The following is an 18168-nucleotide window of genomic DNA, read 5'->3' as shown; positions in this document are numbered from 1 at the left end:
CCATAAAAGCTTGGGCAAGATTCTCATCAGTTAACTCAGCGTACTCATCTGTAAGAGAGAAAATATGCTGACCGCATGTGACTATTGAGGAAAATAATGTATACAGCACCCAACCAGTGCTTGGCACATTGTAGGCACTTAATAAACACTACTTCCTGTCTATCTGTGAACAGCTTATCTCCAACAGTAGCAATGACAATAAGAAAGAGGAATACAAAATAGGTTCTGTATACTCTACTGTTTGATGTTAACTGTGTAAGATGCTGGGCTAAAGACTTCAGTGTGTTATCGGAATGGTCTGTGGGGACCCTGTAACCCAACTGCCTGGAACTGAATCTTGGTTTTCCTATTTAGTACCTGAGCGACCCTGGACAAATTACTTAGCCCAAGCAGCTCAATTTCCTCATCTGTGAGATAGGCACATTAGAAAGATATACCCCATAGGATTGTTAAGAGATTGAATAAACCACGATAAGTTGGAGCAGTGAGCTGCACATAGTGAGAACTCCAAAACTGTTAGCAGTTTTTATTATTATCACTATTATTATTACCACCAAATATACCCACCGGGAGCACACAGGGCCCTCGTGAGGCTCGGACAGAACTGCGGGGTTAGCACTGGCGTTTGGAAGGCCTCGGTAGGTAGAAATGAAAGACCTGATACCTATAGATTTATTTTTAGTTATATCATTTTTGTACTTTATTTTCAGCATTTTGGCCTGGCCTTTGTTCTTCTACCAGGGCTATGGCTTTGCTATCAAAAGGGCCTGAAATTTGAGTTTCTTTGCCAGCCACGAAGGATAAGCCCTTCCTCTTCCACAGGCTGGTGTTTCATTTCTAGATTGGTGCTTCTTCTAAGTTGTCAAGCTCCTGACTGGATGTGGGGGTACAGTCTGTAGCCCCATGTAACGGCCACTTGTCCACACGCAAATGACCTTAACTCAGCCGACCGCACGTCCCCGGGGACAGTGGCTCTGCCCCATTCACTGCGCCTCTCTCTCAACATATCATGCTGCCTGTGATCACGGCTTTCAACATCAGACAGGCTGCTGGCTTTATTTTTGCATCCGAAAGATACTTTCTAGCCTAGAGAGTGAAAAGTACGTAAAATACCTTCAGTTAAAAGTGTGTTTGTGTGTAATTATGTAATCCCACAACTACCTGTGCCCATGGTGTTAGGAGGGAACCCACGTACCCTCTGAATGTGTCCACACAGCGGAGGCGCGGTGGAGGGGTGGACGGGTGCCATGTGGCTGGCTGGATGTCGCCGCCAAGAGGGTCTGCCCTGCTTGGAGATCCCAGCTCCTTCAGAAAAAAGGAAGAAAGAGATGGCAATTCATAATGTTAAGGAGTAAATCTGATTTTTAGACTTTTTAAGGAAGAAACTGACAGAGTAGAAAGCTACAGACAGTTCTTCTGAACAAGACTTTAACTTGCTTGTGTAAAGATCCCATCTGGAGGTTTAGTTTTCCACTTTACTGGCTTTTTGTGCCTTTTTCTGAGCTTGCCAGTGGCTGTGTTGACAAATCACACAAAGAATTGGACCATGAGTGCATCTAGCACAAGTGTAGAAGCAAATACATCCATGAATGAGACTAGATTTATTAATACAAACTTCGTGTTATGTTTAATCATTACAGTAGGCCATCAGCATTTATAGATTTAATACTGATGTCTCTTATTCCTTTGTTTTCATCATGACACGCTCTACCTAACTGGACTGATTCAATAGCGCTGCCTGCAGAGTGGAAAACATCCCCACATCATATAATGTAACACAGCCTGGAGTACCAACTTCACCACAGAAAGAGAAGGGGATGCAGTCCTTCACAGGTGCTGAAGAGAGGGCTGCTCTTTATTAGGAATAAGGACCCATAACCTAAGTAAGATTTATTAAACCAGAGGGCAGTGATTTTTCTTTGAGACAGGATCTTACTGTGCTGCCCAGGCTGGGGCCTCAAACTCCTAGGCTCAAGTCATCTGCCCACCTCAGCCCCGCAAGCAGCTGGAACTACAGACAGGCCAGCTCAGACAAGTAGGAAATCACACTTTCCAAATTTAGAAAACCGCCCACACAGTGCAGGACACATTGTAATAACTCACAGAATTGATGAGGTGATCTGTTTCTTGAGAATTTATTGCCTTAGAAATCCAATTATTAAAGTCGTCCAAACTGTAAATAAATAAAAATCTCAGTTAATTTATTTTCTCTGGCCAGAATTTTCAAAATGATTGGATACCACATTGAAATCAAATTAACTTAAGATTCATATTCTATATTAGTTAAGGAATTAAACATTCTGAAAAGTTTTTTAACCTCTGGTTGTATCAAAGGTATAGGTAGAAAACAAAATTTAAAAACAAAAAACAAAAATAAGTAAGTTTTTTAACAACATAAAAATAGAAATCAAAGATTTTAGCAGCTGTACTTATAAATGCTTCGCCCTTACAGCATAGTTTCCTCATCAATAAAACAGCAACGATGATAGAGCGTTCATTAAAGCGTGTGAAGGTTAATTTAGATCATTATTCTCTATAGCTCAGATTCTTATTAATAAAACTATTAAAATTAAAATAGGAAAAAGTTGGAAACAACCAAATTCACTCAACTCACAAATGACTAAACATCAGTATGACAGCTGTGTGACAGGATGAGATACAGCTATGAAAATAACAAGAATGTGGGCTCTGTCCATACAAGGAAATACAAAGATAAACTACTGAATACAAAAAGCAAAAACTCAACATCTACAATGACAATTAATCGAAAATGCATGCATGCCCACTGAGAAAATTTGAAAGCAACTTCGAAGTGAATCAAATAGTTAATAGGTTGGGATTTTTTTTTTATAAATATGGTTGCCTTAATTAAAATAGATATCCAGATGACATTAAAATGATTGACATGATTAACCACAGATAAATATATTATTTAATAACTGGTTTTTCTTTAAAATGAGATTTCTATTTGGGAAATCTTTCAAAAAGTATACCTTACGACAAAAACAAAACCACCTATATGTTTTACATTAACTTTGCCACATCTGAATTATCCAATGCATCAAACTTTTTTCTTTATTCTTTCCTGTTTTTTATTATTTGGTCATAAAAAGTTTCAAGCATATACAAAAGAAGAGAGAGAAACTAGTACAGGCATATCTCAAGATATTGTAGGTACAGATCCAGACCACCCCATGAAAGCAAATATAACCATAAAGCAAGTCACACAAAATTTTTGGTTTCCCAGTGCATATAAAAGTTATGTTTATACTACACCATAGTCTATCAAGTGTGCGATGACATTATGTCTAAAAAAGACAATGTATACACCTTAATTTAAAAATATCTTACTGCTAAAATATGCCAATGCTCACCTGAGCCTTCAGTGAGCTCTAACCTTTTTGCTGGTGGAGGGTCTGGCCTCGATGGCTGCGGACGGATCAGGGCATTGGACGTTGAAGGCTGGGGTGGCTGTGCCAATTTCTTAAAATAGGACAAGGAAGTCGCCTCATTGACTGGCTCTTCCTTTCATGAAGGATTTCCCTGTAGCAGGTGATGCTGTTTGACAGCACTTTACCCACAGCAGAACTTCTTTCAAAACTGGAATCAGTCCTCTCGAACGCTGCCACTGCTTTATCAACTAAGTTTACAGTAATATTCTAAATCCTTTCCTGTCACTTCAATGTTTATGGCATCTTAACCAGGAGTAGATTCCATCTCCAGAAACAATCTGCTTTGCTCATCCCTAAGAAGCAACTCCTCATCCACTCAAATCGTATCACGAGACCGCAGCAATTCAGTCCTATCTCCACACTCCGTTTCTACTTCTAGTTCTCTTGCTGCTTCCACCACAGCTGCAGTGACTTCCTCCACCAAAGTCATGAACCTCTCAAAGTCATCCATGAGGGTGCGAATCAACATTTTCCACATTGCTATTTGGAATGTTGATATTTTGACCTCTTTCCATGAATCATGAATATTTTTAATCGCATTAAGAATGGTGACTCCTTTCCAGAAGTTTTTCAATTTACTTTGCCCAGAACCGTCAGAGGAGTCACTATGAATGGCAGCTATAGGCTTACAAGTGCATTTCTTAATTAATAAGACTTGAAAGTCAAAATTACTCCTTGATCCATGGGCTATACAACGGATGTTGTTAGCAGGCATGAAAACAAGATTAATCTTCCTGTACATCTCCACCAGAGGTCTTGAGTGACCTGGTGCATTGTCAATGAGCAGTAATATTTTGAAAGGAAACTTTTTCTGAGCACTAGTTGTCAACAGCAGGCTTAAAGTCATCAGTAAACCATGCTCTAAACAGACGTGCTGTCATCCAGATCTTGTGGTTCCATTAATTGAGCACAGGCAGAGTAGAGTTAGCATAATTCTTAAGGGCATCTTCTTCCAATAGAAGGCTATTTCAACTACATTGAAAATCTATTGCTGAGTGTAACCACCTTCATCAATGATCTTAGTTAGAGTTTCTGGATAATTTGCTGCAGCTTCTACATCAGCACTTGGCGTCACCTTGCACTTCTATGGTATGAGACAGCTTCTTTCCTTAGACCTCATGAACCAACCTCTGATAGTTTCCAACTTTTCTTCTGTAGCTGCCCCACCTCTCTCAGTCTTCATAAAACTAAAGAGAGTTAGGTCTTTGCTCTGGATTAGGCGTCAGCTTAAGGGAATGTTATGGCTGGTTTCATCTTCCATCCAGACCACTCACACTTTCTCCTTACCAGCAATAATGCTGTTTCACTTTCTTATCATTCATATGTCCATTGGAGTAGCACTTTTAATTTGCTTCAAGAACTTTTCCTTTGCATTCACAACTTGGCTAATTGTTTGGTGCAAGAGACTTAGCTTTCAGCCTATCTTAGCTTTCTGCTTTCAACATGCCTTCCTAACTAAGCTTAATTATTTCTAGGTTTTGATTTAAAGTAAGAGACACATAGCTCTTTCTTTCATCTGAACACTTAGAGGCCATTACAGTGTTATTAACTGGCCTAATTTCAATATTGCTGTGTCTCAGAAAATAGGGAGGCCAGAAGAAAGGGAGAAAGACAGGGGGACAGCTGGTCACTGGGGCACTCAGAACACACACACCATTTTTGATTAAGTTCACCATCTCCTATGGGTGCAGTTCATAGCAGCCCCAAACAATTAGAATAGTAACGTCAAAGATCACTGATCAACATAACAGATATAATAATATGAAAAAGGTTGACATGTCGTGAGGATTACCAAAACGTGACACAGAGACATGAAATGAGCAGCACAAGCTGTTGGAAAAATGGCGCTGACAGATTTGCTCAACACAGGGTTGCCACAAACCTTCAGTTTGTTAAAAACACGGCATCTGCCAGGTGCAATAAAATGAGGTGTGCCTGCACAATGAACTCCGCTTCTCAGCTTCGGCAAGTACACACGGCCGGCCCTACTTCAGCTACGCTCCCACCTAGCCCTTCCCTCCTGCTTTGAATTGATTGTTTTGTAGATCCCAGACATCATATCATTTCATCCATAAGTACTTCAGAATGTATCGTCAAAAGATAAGAACTATTTTTATTTCTAAATGTAATCACAAAACCATTATCACACTTAAAAACGTTAGCAACAATACCTCAATATCATCACATAGCCAGTTCGGTTTCCCTGTCTATAAAATTTGTTTACAGTTGTTCAATTCAGTATCCAAACATAACCCACACACCCATTTCTAGTTTATTCAGCATTGATAATGTCATCGTTGCATGAAAAATATCAGAACAGACACATCTAAGGAAGGGAGAAGTTAAGATATTAAAAAATAAAACAAAACAAAAAATACCTAATTCTCCTGTGCATGCTTGTTCTCCAAAAGAAAAGGAGAGAGATTCTTTATCCTCTCTACTTTTTCTGGCTCTTTTCTGGTTCAGACTAATCTGAACTTCCCTGGACTTTCATGGGTACGCTGGGAAGCGAAGGGGCCGGGAATAAGGGACTCGGGGACTCGCTTTGCCAACAGCAGCCTCCTGCCCACAGGATGGAAAAGCAGGATCCCATGCAAAGGAGGAGCTTCACTTCCACAGCAGAGCAAGATGGAATTTCTCCTGTGCAAGTGCGGGACCTTGGCTATCAAGTACTTTTAAAAGTGACGTAACAGGTCCATTCACGTGAAAAGAACCATAGCACCAAAGATACTGAGATAGTATTTGCATCTTATGAAAAGATTGACAAGCTAATACCTTAATTCAAAGAAATGAAACTCCTCTGCTAGAATCCTATTCTGCCCCTAAAAAGCAGTTGGGTTAAACACCTGCTCCTAAGCCGCTAATAGTTCTTTTATATTTATATACAGTTGGATTCCTTAGACAGGGAATTAAACCATCTCTAAGATGCACAAGGAATCTTGTGCATCTGATGTGGCATCTAAGATGTCAGAGTGAACAAACTCCCCTAAGTTTCAGGGTTCCCCCAACCTGGCCAATTTAAAGATTGGGCTTCCATTCTTCCAATCTGGATACAACTCACCAATAAAATCTGTGGTCCTTCCTGAGACCCTAACAGGATGAGCACATGAAAATTCAAGATATCTTATTCCTCTTAAACATGAAAAAATTTTCCTTTGAAAACTGATTAAAGCCGGCCTAGATCTATTTTACTTTTTTTTTTATAATCCAGTAATTCACACTTACCAGAATCACTGTTAACCAGGAAGAGCAGAACGAATCCCCTCTCTACACTGGCTAACTCACTCTAACCACAGGAAAAGGAGTCCACACTGGGGCCCAGAGGCAGGATATCCAGGCATCCACCTCTGCCACCAGATCCCTGGGCTGGCAGGGAGGTAGAAGGTGGACTAGCACGTGCCCCAGGGCCCAGGGCCGGAGAGGAGGAGGAGGGCCTGGTGTGACAGCCTCCTCCTAATGCTAGAATAAGCCACTTCCACTCGCTGAGGAACGGGATGTGAGATTCTTTAGGAAATAATTATTTCTCAAGCATTGTCCTCATTTTCAGCCACATGGGGGATGGAAGGCAAAAGTCCATTAGAACCTTCATTATTAGTAATTTTCCTGAAATCAAAAACCGTATCTTCATCTATATTGAACCGATGCCCAGGACTGGACTGGACATGGTGGATACATAAATGTGCATTTAATCAAAGAATAATGGCCATCTGAGGGATCACAACTACTGTTTCTGAAGGTATTATTTCTATATTCTACCTTCCCCAGCTGTGTCTCCTTGAACATCTTACCTAAACAAGAGCCTCAGAAGGGACAGCGCAATGATGAGTGCTAGACCAATGAGGAATGCAACACTCACAGCTACAGAAAGAAAAGAAAAAACATTATCACCAAAACTCATCACAAACATCAAAGTTGTCACATCATTACATTTAATGTATACGTGAAAATGAAATCAAACAAAAATGAAAACAATGAGGGAAAAGCCATTATCCTTATGTTAAATGTCCTCTACACAACTAAGAACACCACTCATCATGGGGGGGTATTAATTTTCATTGTGAAAAATATCAAACCTACACAAAAGTACAGAGAACTGTATAATAAAACCACACACACCCATCACCCAGATTTCAGAATTATCAAGACATTGTCACTCTTGCCTCATCTATAACTATCCTCCCTCCCCGTTTTTAGCTAAAGAATTTTAAAACACATTCCAAACATCATGTGATTTCGTCCCCTCATACTTTAGCATGTGTCTCTAAAGCATGCGGCCCTTGTCAAAGACATTTTGACATCATGCGCCTGCAGACATGACGCACTGAGGACGACACAGGGTCGTTTCTGCAGCATTCCACCAGAACATGCAGAACTTGTGCCCAGTCATGAGAAAACATCAAGCCAGTCCAAGTCAATGGACAACCCAAAAAATAGCCAACACTCTTCAAAACTGTCAAGATCATGAAAGACAAAGCCAGACTAGGGAAGTGTCCTAGATTGGAGGAGACACAGGAGATCTGACAACAAAATGCAGCATGGGATCCTAGAGTGAATCCTGGACCAGAAAAAAGACATTAAAAGGGACAACTGGGGAAATTTAAGTAAGTCTGTAGATGAGTATTGCATCGATGTTAAGTTCAGAAGAATGCTGAGTTCCTGGTTTCCATAATTGTGCATGGGACAATTTTATGACTACACAGTTCAGGGGTTTAGGGGAAGCTAGGGAAAGGGTATCGGGAACTCTTTTTGCAACGTTTCTGTAAGTCTGTTTCAAAATTAAGTTTCTTGGCCGGGCGCGGTGGCTCACACCTGTAATCTTAGCACTCTGGGAGGCCGAGGCGGGCGGACTGTTTGAGCTCAGGAGTTCGAAACCAGCCTGAGCAAGAGCGAGACCCCGTCTCTACTAAAAATACAAAGAAATTAATCGGACAACTAAAAATATATAGAAAAAATTAGCCAGGCATGGTGGCACGTGCCTGTAATCCCAGCTACTCGGGAGGCTGAGGCAGAAGGATCACTTGAGCCCAGGAGTTTGAGGTTGCTGTGAGCTAGGCTGACGCCATGGCACTCACTCTAGCCCGGGCAACACAGTGAGACTCTGTCTCAAAAAAAAAAAAAAAAAAATTAAGTTTCTTAAAAATGGACCTTTTGTTATGTAACCACACTGTCACATAAAATTCACAACAATCTCCTGGCTAACAGTGAGGAGGCACCTTCTGCCATTGACCATGTGACTGACGGACGTGCGGCTCGTAAAAGCCTGACCCCTCCAGGGTAAAGTTCCCCTTTCATCGGATGCTGTCTCCACTCACGGTTTTGCCTGAATCAATGATTTCATTAGGTGTTGCAAATATCCTCCCATTCTGCCCATTATTAGCTGGAATTCTTCTCTACAGAATTTACCCTCATTAACCAGGACTGGTTGGTTACCCCGAATTACAGTTAAAACAAAAAGGCAGGATAAATGCTTAAATCTGTTACCTCCAAAGACAACCAAAGTATTGCTTTCATTTCTGTTTTTGGTTGGGATGGGGGGCCTTGCTCTTTTTAGTTTCATAAGGACATCATGGTTTTTACATATTCATTATTTTCCACCAATTACACATTCTTTTTAATGCCTAAATTGTTCACACTGGCCCTTTCACACTGGCTCCTACGTTCTTTTGACATAACCTCGCAGTCGTCAACAGCTTCCCCGTGAACGGTACCTATTAATGCCCAGAAGTTCCTTACTGCCTTTTGAAAGGCAGCACCTGCTACATTATCTGACGGGGAGCTCAGAACAAAGGATTTTCTTCAGTGGAGTTATTAGAGAATGAATGATCCCTCCTTAAGCTAAGGGGACCCCTGGATGGTCAGCAAGAGACACACAGGAAACGCTACACCCTAAACCCTAAAACGAGGAACAATATTTGGCAATTTCTAGTTTCTATTTCAAGTTTCTCTTTCCACTACATTAACTTTTTTGGTTTATCAATGCTTCATAATTAAACTAAATAACAACTATGAGGATATGTTGATATATCCTATGATTTTAATATATGACATAATTTTATTGGTACAAATGGCCACAATAAGTATATTATAAATAGACCATAACTAAATGGAATCTGTAACCTATAATCTGGGTTTTTAAATTACAGAAAATGTCATGGACTGCTTCACTTTACAAACAGTATCCCAAAACGGAAGCCTTTAAAAATACAGATGTGAAAAATCAGCAAAGAGCGATACGTACGAAGATCACTATCAACTGGATTCTCGTTGACGACTAGGTCACAGGCGACCTCATGGACTCCGTTATGGACGTGCTTCACCAAAAGAGAATAGTTTCCAAACTCTCCAAATTTGTATTGCAGCCTACGAAGATTAGAAAAATTAAGACAAATGGTTGGATTAGGAAATAAGGAGTTGGATTTTGCTAATGTCATAAAGGCGGAATGATATGTGTTCCTGGGTGCAGCCCAGAAAAGATAAAGAAAAATATTTTAAAGGGACAAAAAGCTAAAAACTGAACAGAAAAAAAAGTAGACAGTAAACGCAGACTTCAGTTAGGTCACACCAAAGCAGGCACAAACCTACAAATTTCTTTCTCTGCCAGGGTGTCGTTCAGCTGCAGGATGGAGCCGTGCTGGGTGCTGACAGAGACGGCTGCCATGCCGGGCCCCCCAGGTCCTCCCCTCGGAGAGACGCTGACCAGCACCTGAAACAAGCACTGTAAAATAAAAGCGCAACAGATAAACTGTTGGGGGTTGTTGAATATCTTTGCTTATTGGAGGACATAAATACCCAATTAAAAACCCTAACATGACTTTTCCTTCATACTTAAAAAACAAACTTAGAAATTCCAGTAACTTAGACAAAATTTGCCTATTATTTTATATTGAAACAATGTCGCTATGGATTTATATAATCTTCATAAGTAAATTTTTCACAAATTAATAGATCATTCATTAAATCTAAGTTTTATTTAATATTATTTAACACATAAGTTTCCATGATTATTCCTAATTTGCATATTTATAATGTTTAGTGGCTGCATTACATTCCATCTAATATGATCATTGGGAGTATTGAGGCTGATTTCGAAGATTTTTTGTTTTATCTTTTTATTGTTTTTTGTTATATAAATTATATTGTTTTAAAAGATCTACATATGAGGTTCTTATTCCTTTAAATTCTTTTCCCAAGGAAAATTTCCAAAAGTGAAATTATTGGATAAAAAATAATCATTTTAATAGTTCCTATTACAAGTGGCCAAATAGTACTCAAATAAGTAAAATTAAAACAATATATTAATTTCTCATTAGTCTTACCAAGATTTTAAAATCCTTTTTCTTTTTATTCATTTACTAGATATTTATATCATAGCATTAAGATTACATTTTAAATTATCAACAGATGAAATAATTCAATAATTTTGCTATTCTGTTTCCCATAGTGTGAACAATTAGATATCAACTTCTCTTGAACATAATCTTAGAAATGTGTCCTCACATGCTGAAATATTAAACTTTTAACTGTATCAAATATTTCTCCATTCTAGTACATTCCTTTTCATCTTGTTAAATTTTGTTGTTTTTAGTTACAAGTTTTTATACCTTTATATAGTCATACTAATCTGGCTTGTTATTTCTTCTATTGCTTTATTACTTCAAAAATGTACTCTGCTAACAGAGTGGCTGAATGGATTAAAAAACAATACCCAACTATATGCTGCCTACAAGAGACTCACTCCACCTATAAGGACACACAGAGATTGAAAGTGAAGGGATGGAAGAAGATATTGCATGCAAATGGAAACAAAAAAGGAACAGGAATAGCTATACTAATACCAGATAAAATAGACTTTAAGCCAAAAACTGTAAAAAACAGAGACAAAGAAGGCCATTATATAATAATAAAGCAATTATTAATAATAATAAATCAATATAGCATGAAGATATAACAATTATAAATATATATGCAACCAGCATTGGAGTACCTAAATACATAAAGCAAGTATTAATACACCTAAAGGGGCCAGGCACAGTGATGCACTTCTATAATTCCAGCTACACAGGAGAATCAATTGAGCCCAGGAATTTGAGACCAGCCTGGGCAACATAGTGAGACCCCAGTTCAAAAGATGAAAAACTGACCTAAAGGGAGAGATAGACAGCAGTACAATAATAGTAGGAAACTTCAACATCCCACTTCCAGAAATGGACAGATCATCCAGGCATAAAAATCAACAGTTAAACCACACTCTACACCAAATGGAGCTAACGGACATTTACAGAACATTCCATCCAACACCACCACAATATGTATTACCTCAACAGCCCATGGAACACTCTCCAACATAGATCATATGTTAGGCCACAAAACAAGTCTTAACAAATTTTTTTTTTTTTTGAGACAGAGTCTCAGTCTGCTGCCCAGGCTAGAGTGCCGTGGCATTAGCCTAGCTCACAGCAACCTCAAACTCCCGGGCTCAAGCCATCCTCCTGCCCCAGCCTCCCGAGTAGCTGGGACTACAGGCATGCGCCACCATGCCCGGCTAATTTTTTCTATGTATTTTTAGTTGTCCGATTAATTTCTTTCTATTTTTAGTAGAGACGGGGTCTCGCTCTTGCTCAGGCTGGTCTCGAACTCCTGAGCTCCAGCAATCCGCCCGCCTCGGCCTCCCAGAGAGCTAGGATTACAGGCGTGAGCCACCGCGCCCGGCCTGTTACTGATTTCTAGTTTCATTCCATTATGGTCAGAAAAGATATTTGATATGATCTTGATTTTTAAAAATTTGTTAAGGCAGGGCGTGGTGGCTCACGCCTGTAATCCTAGCTCTCTGGGAGGCCGAGGCGGGCGGATTGCTGGAGCTCAGGAGTTCGAGACCAGCCTGAGCAAGAGCGAGACCCCGTCTCTACTAAAAATAGAAAGAAATTAATCGGACAACTAAAAATACATAGAAAAAATTAGCCGGGCATGGTGGCGCATGCCTGTAGTCCCAGCTACTCGGGAGGCTGGGGCAGGAGGATGGCTTGAGCCCGGGAGTTTGAGGTTGCTGTGAGCTAGGCTAATGCCACGGCACTCTAGCCTGGGCAGCAGACTGAGACTCTGTCTCAAAAAAAAAAAACAAAACAAAAAACTAAATATATAACAGCAATCCCACGGTAGTATTTATCCAAAGGAAAGGAAATCAGTGTATCAAAGAGATACCCACACTCTTCAGGAAAACATTGCAGAGGAAAAAAAAGAGACACCTGCACCCCAATGTTCACTGCAGCACTATTCACAACAGCCAAAATATGGAATCAACCTGAGTGCCCATCAGTGGATGAATGGATAAATCCAGTGTAGTATATACATAATGGAATATTATTCAGCCACAAAAAGAAATAAAATCCTGTCATTTGAAGCAACATGGATAAGCCTAGTGGACATTATGTTAAGTGAAGTATGCCAGGCACAGAAAGATAAATGCCACATGGTCTCACTCACGTGCAATCTAAAGAAGGTGCTCTCCTAGAAGTGGAGAGCAGAACAGTGATCACCAGAAGGTAGGGCCGTCAGCAGGAAGGGGAGATAGGAGGTTGCTCTGCTGCAGGATGAGAAGGGGAAGCCTTCTCCTAATGACTGACCCAGGGACCAAGCGAGGGAGAAGATGAGCGTTTCTTCACCGGTGAGGCTCAGAGGACAGGGTCCAAATTCTGAGCCCCGAACACAGAGTATAAAAGTCTTTTATGCATTTTTAGGAAGGGTGAGGGGCAGTTACAACATTGTTATCTCTACTCCTCGCCGGGGCAGGGTCCTGAGCAGGCAGTGGTCAGGCATTATGTCTGCCTTGAGTTCTTATCTTTTTGGTGCCGGCCTGCTCTTTGTAAGCAAGTAAGTTACAGAAGTTATAAAGTAAGTTAGCAGTTTTACAATCTAGATCCGTTAGTAGTTTTTACAAATTTACACCTTTTGTCCCTGGTACAGAGTTCCCACAGAATTTCTTCCTGTTTTACAGGGGCCAGGGACCCCTACCACAGGTCTACAGGAAGAAAGTGGCAGATCGGAGGAATAAGTTCTGGTGTTCGATTGTACAGTAGAGTGACTACAATTAACAATAATACATTGTGTATTTTATAATAGCCACAAGAGAAGATTTTAAATGATCTCACCACAGAGAAATGACAAGTGTTTGAGGTGATGAATATACTAATTTACACAGTGTATATATGCAGCAAAACATCACACTGTACCCCATAAATATGTACAATTATTGTCAATTAAAAACCAACTAAAACTTTTAAAAATGTACCCTGCCTTTCATAGTATTTTTTTAGGCCGTGGGTTTTATTTTTTAACTTGAATCCTCTTGGAGTATTTGATAGATGGTATATAGTAACTGCAAAAGCCCTTCCCCGTCCTCTTAGCTATCACACTTTAGGTTCTTACGTAAATTGGATTCCACTTCTTACGCTTACTTTGGTCTGTTGGCTACGTGAGCAATTATGGCTTCATAATGTATCTTACATCTAAGACAGCAAGTCTCCATATTGCCCATTCTCCTTTTGTCCTTTCAGGCCACCTTTTGATCCTCTTACTCATTTACTTTTTTATATGAATTTTTTTTTTTCAGAGACAGGCTCTCACTCTGTTCCCCAGGCTGCAGTACAGTGGCAAGACCACAGCTCACTGCAGCCTCAAACCCCTTGGCTCAAGTGATCTTCCTGCCTCAGCCTCCTGAATAGCTGGGACTACAGGAACAGCCGCCACCATGCCCGGCTAATTTTTTATTTTATTTTTTTGTAGAGATAGGGTCTCTCCAGACTGGTCTTGAACTCCTGCCTCAAGCCATCCTCCCACCTCGGCCTCCCAAAGCGCTGGGCTCACAGTCCCCGCCCCTTCTCCACAATTCTGTAACAGGTGCTCTCAGCACTGGCTCAGGCCTTCATCTGTGAAGTCGGGGAGTGACACCAGCCCTGCTTTCCCTTCAGGGTTTTTCTTAAGCGTCCAACGAGACAACAGTGGGTATCCTGCCAGCCTCGTATCGTCCTCATGGATATTCGTCCAGATCCCATATGGGCCTCCTCCTCTGCTGGGAAGACTTTCTTCCACTCTGTCCCACAATTTCTCTTCTCTGACTTCCATATTTCTGTTCTTATTTTCACCACACCCTTTTATATTGCTTCTAATATTCTCAAAGATTGGTAAGAAAGCAGGAGTGTTTAACATGCCCGCCGCATCTGCTGAACATGGTGCTGGTACATGGTTCTAAGAACATGACAAGGATCTAGACGACAATGACAGTTCCAGAATTTCCAAGTAGTGGTGCTTCCAGGTGTCAATCTGTGTTAATAGATTACAACAGTTCACTGGACCATAATTATTTTGATTTCAGTTGAGAGAGAGAGAGAGATATATATATCCTAATTTCTAATTTTAATTTCCATTGTTCCCTTAAATTTATCAATTCTGTCACTTTTATTTTAAAAATCATCTCTTGAATCATTCTTACTTCAATTCCCAGTTTACATATTTATTATTTTTACTGCTTCTTTTTTTCTTTTGTTTGGATGATTACACTGTTGGCTTTCCAAAATCTCGAGATCCTTACTCAGTTATTTTGCATTTCTCCTTTTCTTTCTTATTAACATAAAGTAGGATCCTGATTCTAACATTGCCACTTAACAGCCGGATAACCCAGAAAAAAGCTACTTTATTTCTCTTAGTTTTAGTATCACACCCCAAATCCTCTCTATTGGATTATCCTCTCTACTGGATACATCTTCTCTACTGGCCTGGTGTGAGGATTAAATGAGATATATTACAGCACACTGAAGACACAGAGCAAGCTCTCAGTAAACAGTAGCTGCAACTTCTGTTATCATCATTTTTATTATTAGAAACATTAAAATAAAAATTTCTGTAAGAATTGCTTTGGCCTGGTCTAAAGATTTTTCTATGAAATACTCCATGTTTGTATTATACCCCTTATTGCATTAGTTTGGTTTCTGCTCTGCAGAGGTATGAGATATAGAATGCATAATCTCTACTTTTTATATTTATTTAATCCCTTTTGACCAAACACCTGATCGATGTTTCTATAAAATATTAATGCACATATTTCTGAAGTTATCTAGTTTTTCTATTTAACTCCTGCCATAAGTGTGATGTATGTTTATTGCCAATGATACTGACACGCACAGAGGCAGATCTTACTCTGCTTCAGACAGCTCCATACGCTCAGTCACTAAATGCTCACAAGGGACTGAGAGGAGCTCCATTATTTTCCCAGCTTCACAGGCAAAGAAACTGAGGCACAGAAAAGGTAATTATCATACCCAAAGACACACAGGTAGGAAGTGACAGAGCCAGGATCTGAATCAGGCACTCTGGCTGTAGAATGCTCTTAATCACTTTACGCCCCGTTTCGTTTGGCTAAATTCACCAGTTCTATTATCAAACCTTAACCTACTTACCCTATCATAGTCTGATAAGAGTATATTACCATTTGTCTCCATAACTTTGTTTGTAGTTTCTACCATTATTTTCTATGTATTTTGGGGAACCACATAAATCTGGAGTCTTTTATTTAGGGTGTTTATATTTTGGTATTAATATTTCTTTATCGTTTATGCAAATGATAAAGCTTGACTGGTCCCTTTTATTTTAACATCTACTTCATCAAAAAGTATCACTAACAGGCTGGGCATGGCGGCTCATGCCTGTAGTCCCAGCACTTTAGGAGGCCAAGGCCGGAGGATCCCTCAGGCCAGCAGTTTGAGGCTGCAGCAAGCTATGATGAAGCCACTGCACTCCAGCCTGGGAAACAGGGCAAGACCCTGTCACTAGAAAAAAAAAAAAAAGTTTAATTATCTGTGCCTTTTTGTTTTCAATGTATTCTTTATAAGTACAATAATATATTTTTGTTTTTAATACTTTACCAATGTATGTATGTGTAACTATCCTCTTTCCAAAAGCAATTTTAAATCATTCACAATATTTCTAACACAATCTGAGAGTGTTGTTTTCACAGAAGTTAGTCCATTGGCATTTGTTGCAATTAGTCTACACTTAATTACCATGAATTCCCTCCTCCATTTTTATTCTCTTTCTTCATTTATATATTTTTGATATTGCATCTTTTTTAGTAATATTTTAAAGATTCCATAACATCAACTATTATACTTGCCACACTTAGAACATGTCTACTTACAAAAATACTAAATGTCTTTATTTATTCTAATTTATGTTTGAAAATAATGAACAGTCAAAAGTACAGAGAGCCACTTTGGACCCCTGAATACGACAAAAGCACAGCATTTCTGGGTTTCTCTTCCACCTCCCATTTCTCCATTCTTCTCCCCACCTCAAGACCCCCTAAGGAAGGAATATTGCTCAGTATTGTGAAAAGCGATTTTCTCTTTCTTTTTTCTTTTTGTCAGTTAAGTCTTACTTTCATTTAGTCAATTATTACAATTACTCATAGTTAACAATACAGTAATAACCTTTCTCCAATTCTTGTTCTCTTTTCAAAAGAACTTGCTAACAAGTTATAATTGTTTTTAGCTGTCTTGAAGCTCTCCGTCAAGTTATGAAATCTGATTTACAAATGTTTTCTATGTTTATGGATGTATTAAAGTCTTTCTACTTTAAGGTGACAGGGATAAAGAGGAAAAGAGAAAGAAAATTCTCAACTCAGCCAGGTAGCTGGCCTCTAGGGAATCCCTTCATCTTTAAATATCTTAACCGTATTATACCACCCTCCCCAGATTTTTATTATATATTATGTATAAGTATATAATTTGCATTCTTTTGAATACTTGTCTCTCCTATAACCTATATTTGATTAAGGATTTTTAATCATCATTAAAGTTCAAAACTTAAAACAGTTAATGTCAAGATATCATTTCCTGGTTGTCTAACCTTTAAAGGGTCCATAAGCATCTTTCCAATTTCGAGCTAAAATATTTTTCGAAATTATGGGACATTTTCTACTACCACAATTAAATACGAACCCCGTACCACTCCTTTACATGTTTTCCTTAGACATAATAATCTCCACACCCTTTTAAATAAGTGAGCAATTTTTTTCTTGAAATAGTTGCATGTAGTTTATTCTTGTTTTTTTTATTTTTTAATCTGTCGCCAGCATCACTGTTCCATGCCAATGACTCTATCTTTTTATATTCTAATGATGCTCTTATTTGCCCTACATCTGATACCTTGACGACACAGTCTTTATCCCCCTCACCCTGTTTTGCTGCGGATTTAGATCTTTATTAAGTCTTTTTAGAAGACATTTTGTCCATTCTCTGAATTATCTGATTCCTGTCACTTTGTAATTTCAGCTATTGTTGATTTTGTTCAAAGTTTCTTTCAGGTTCTTCTTATAGGCTGATAAATCTTTTCTGTCTTGAGCTACTTTAATATAATAGATTTTTTTGTTTGTTTCACATTACTTTGCAGACTTTTCAATCAGTTTAATCAAATAGAGAAGGTATCATGTATTGCTGCACCATCTTTTCAGCTAGTGTCCACACGGGAAGTTTTTTGCTTGCTTTTTTAAAAGCTATTTACAGTAAACAGGTCACTCACTATACATTAAAATTCCTCCTCTGAAGGTACAATGAAGGTCTCAATATTAAGCAACAAGGTCCAGAATAGGAGCAAAAGCACCTGGTAACATGAATGCATGTTCTCAGAGGCAGGTCCCTGGAGTAACTGGCATGCCCTCAACATGCCC

The 18168-nt window shown here is 39.2% G+C and overlaps 1 protein-coding gene across 1 annotated transcript in view; it reads right to left on the bottom strand.

Moving 5' to 3' along the window:
* HGSNAT (heparan-alpha-glucosaminide N-acetyltransferase) overlaps window positions 1–18168 on the bottom strand; it is a 39204-nt gene that overhangs the window by 15264 nt on the left and 5772 nt on the right. The window contains exons 3-7 of the mRNA XM_012656003.1: window positions 10031–10167; window positions 9691–9812; window positions 7241–7310; window positions 2104–2173; window positions 1196–1305 (exon numbers count right to left, since the gene is read on the bottom strand). Of these exons, the coding sequence (XP_012511457.1) occupies window positions 1196–1305; window positions 2104–2173; window positions 7241–7310; window positions 9691–9812; window positions 10031–10167 (509 nt within the window). The remainder of the gene's footprint in view (window positions 1–1195; window positions 1306–2103; window positions 2174–7240; window positions 7311–9690; window positions 9813–10030; window positions 10168–18168) is intronic.

The sequence above is a fragment of the Propithecus coquereli genome, unplaced genomic scaffold (genome assembly GCF_000956105.1).
Source record: "Propithecus coquereli isolate 6110/MARCELLA unplaced genomic scaffold, Pcoq_1.0 Scaffold496, whole genome shotgun sequence".
Taxonomy (NCBI): Eukaryota; Metazoa; Chordata; class Mammalia; order Primates; family Indriidae; genus Propithecus; species Propithecus coquereli.
Note: the sequence above shows the minus strand (reverse complement) of the source record. Positions and strands in the feature narration are given on the sequence as shown.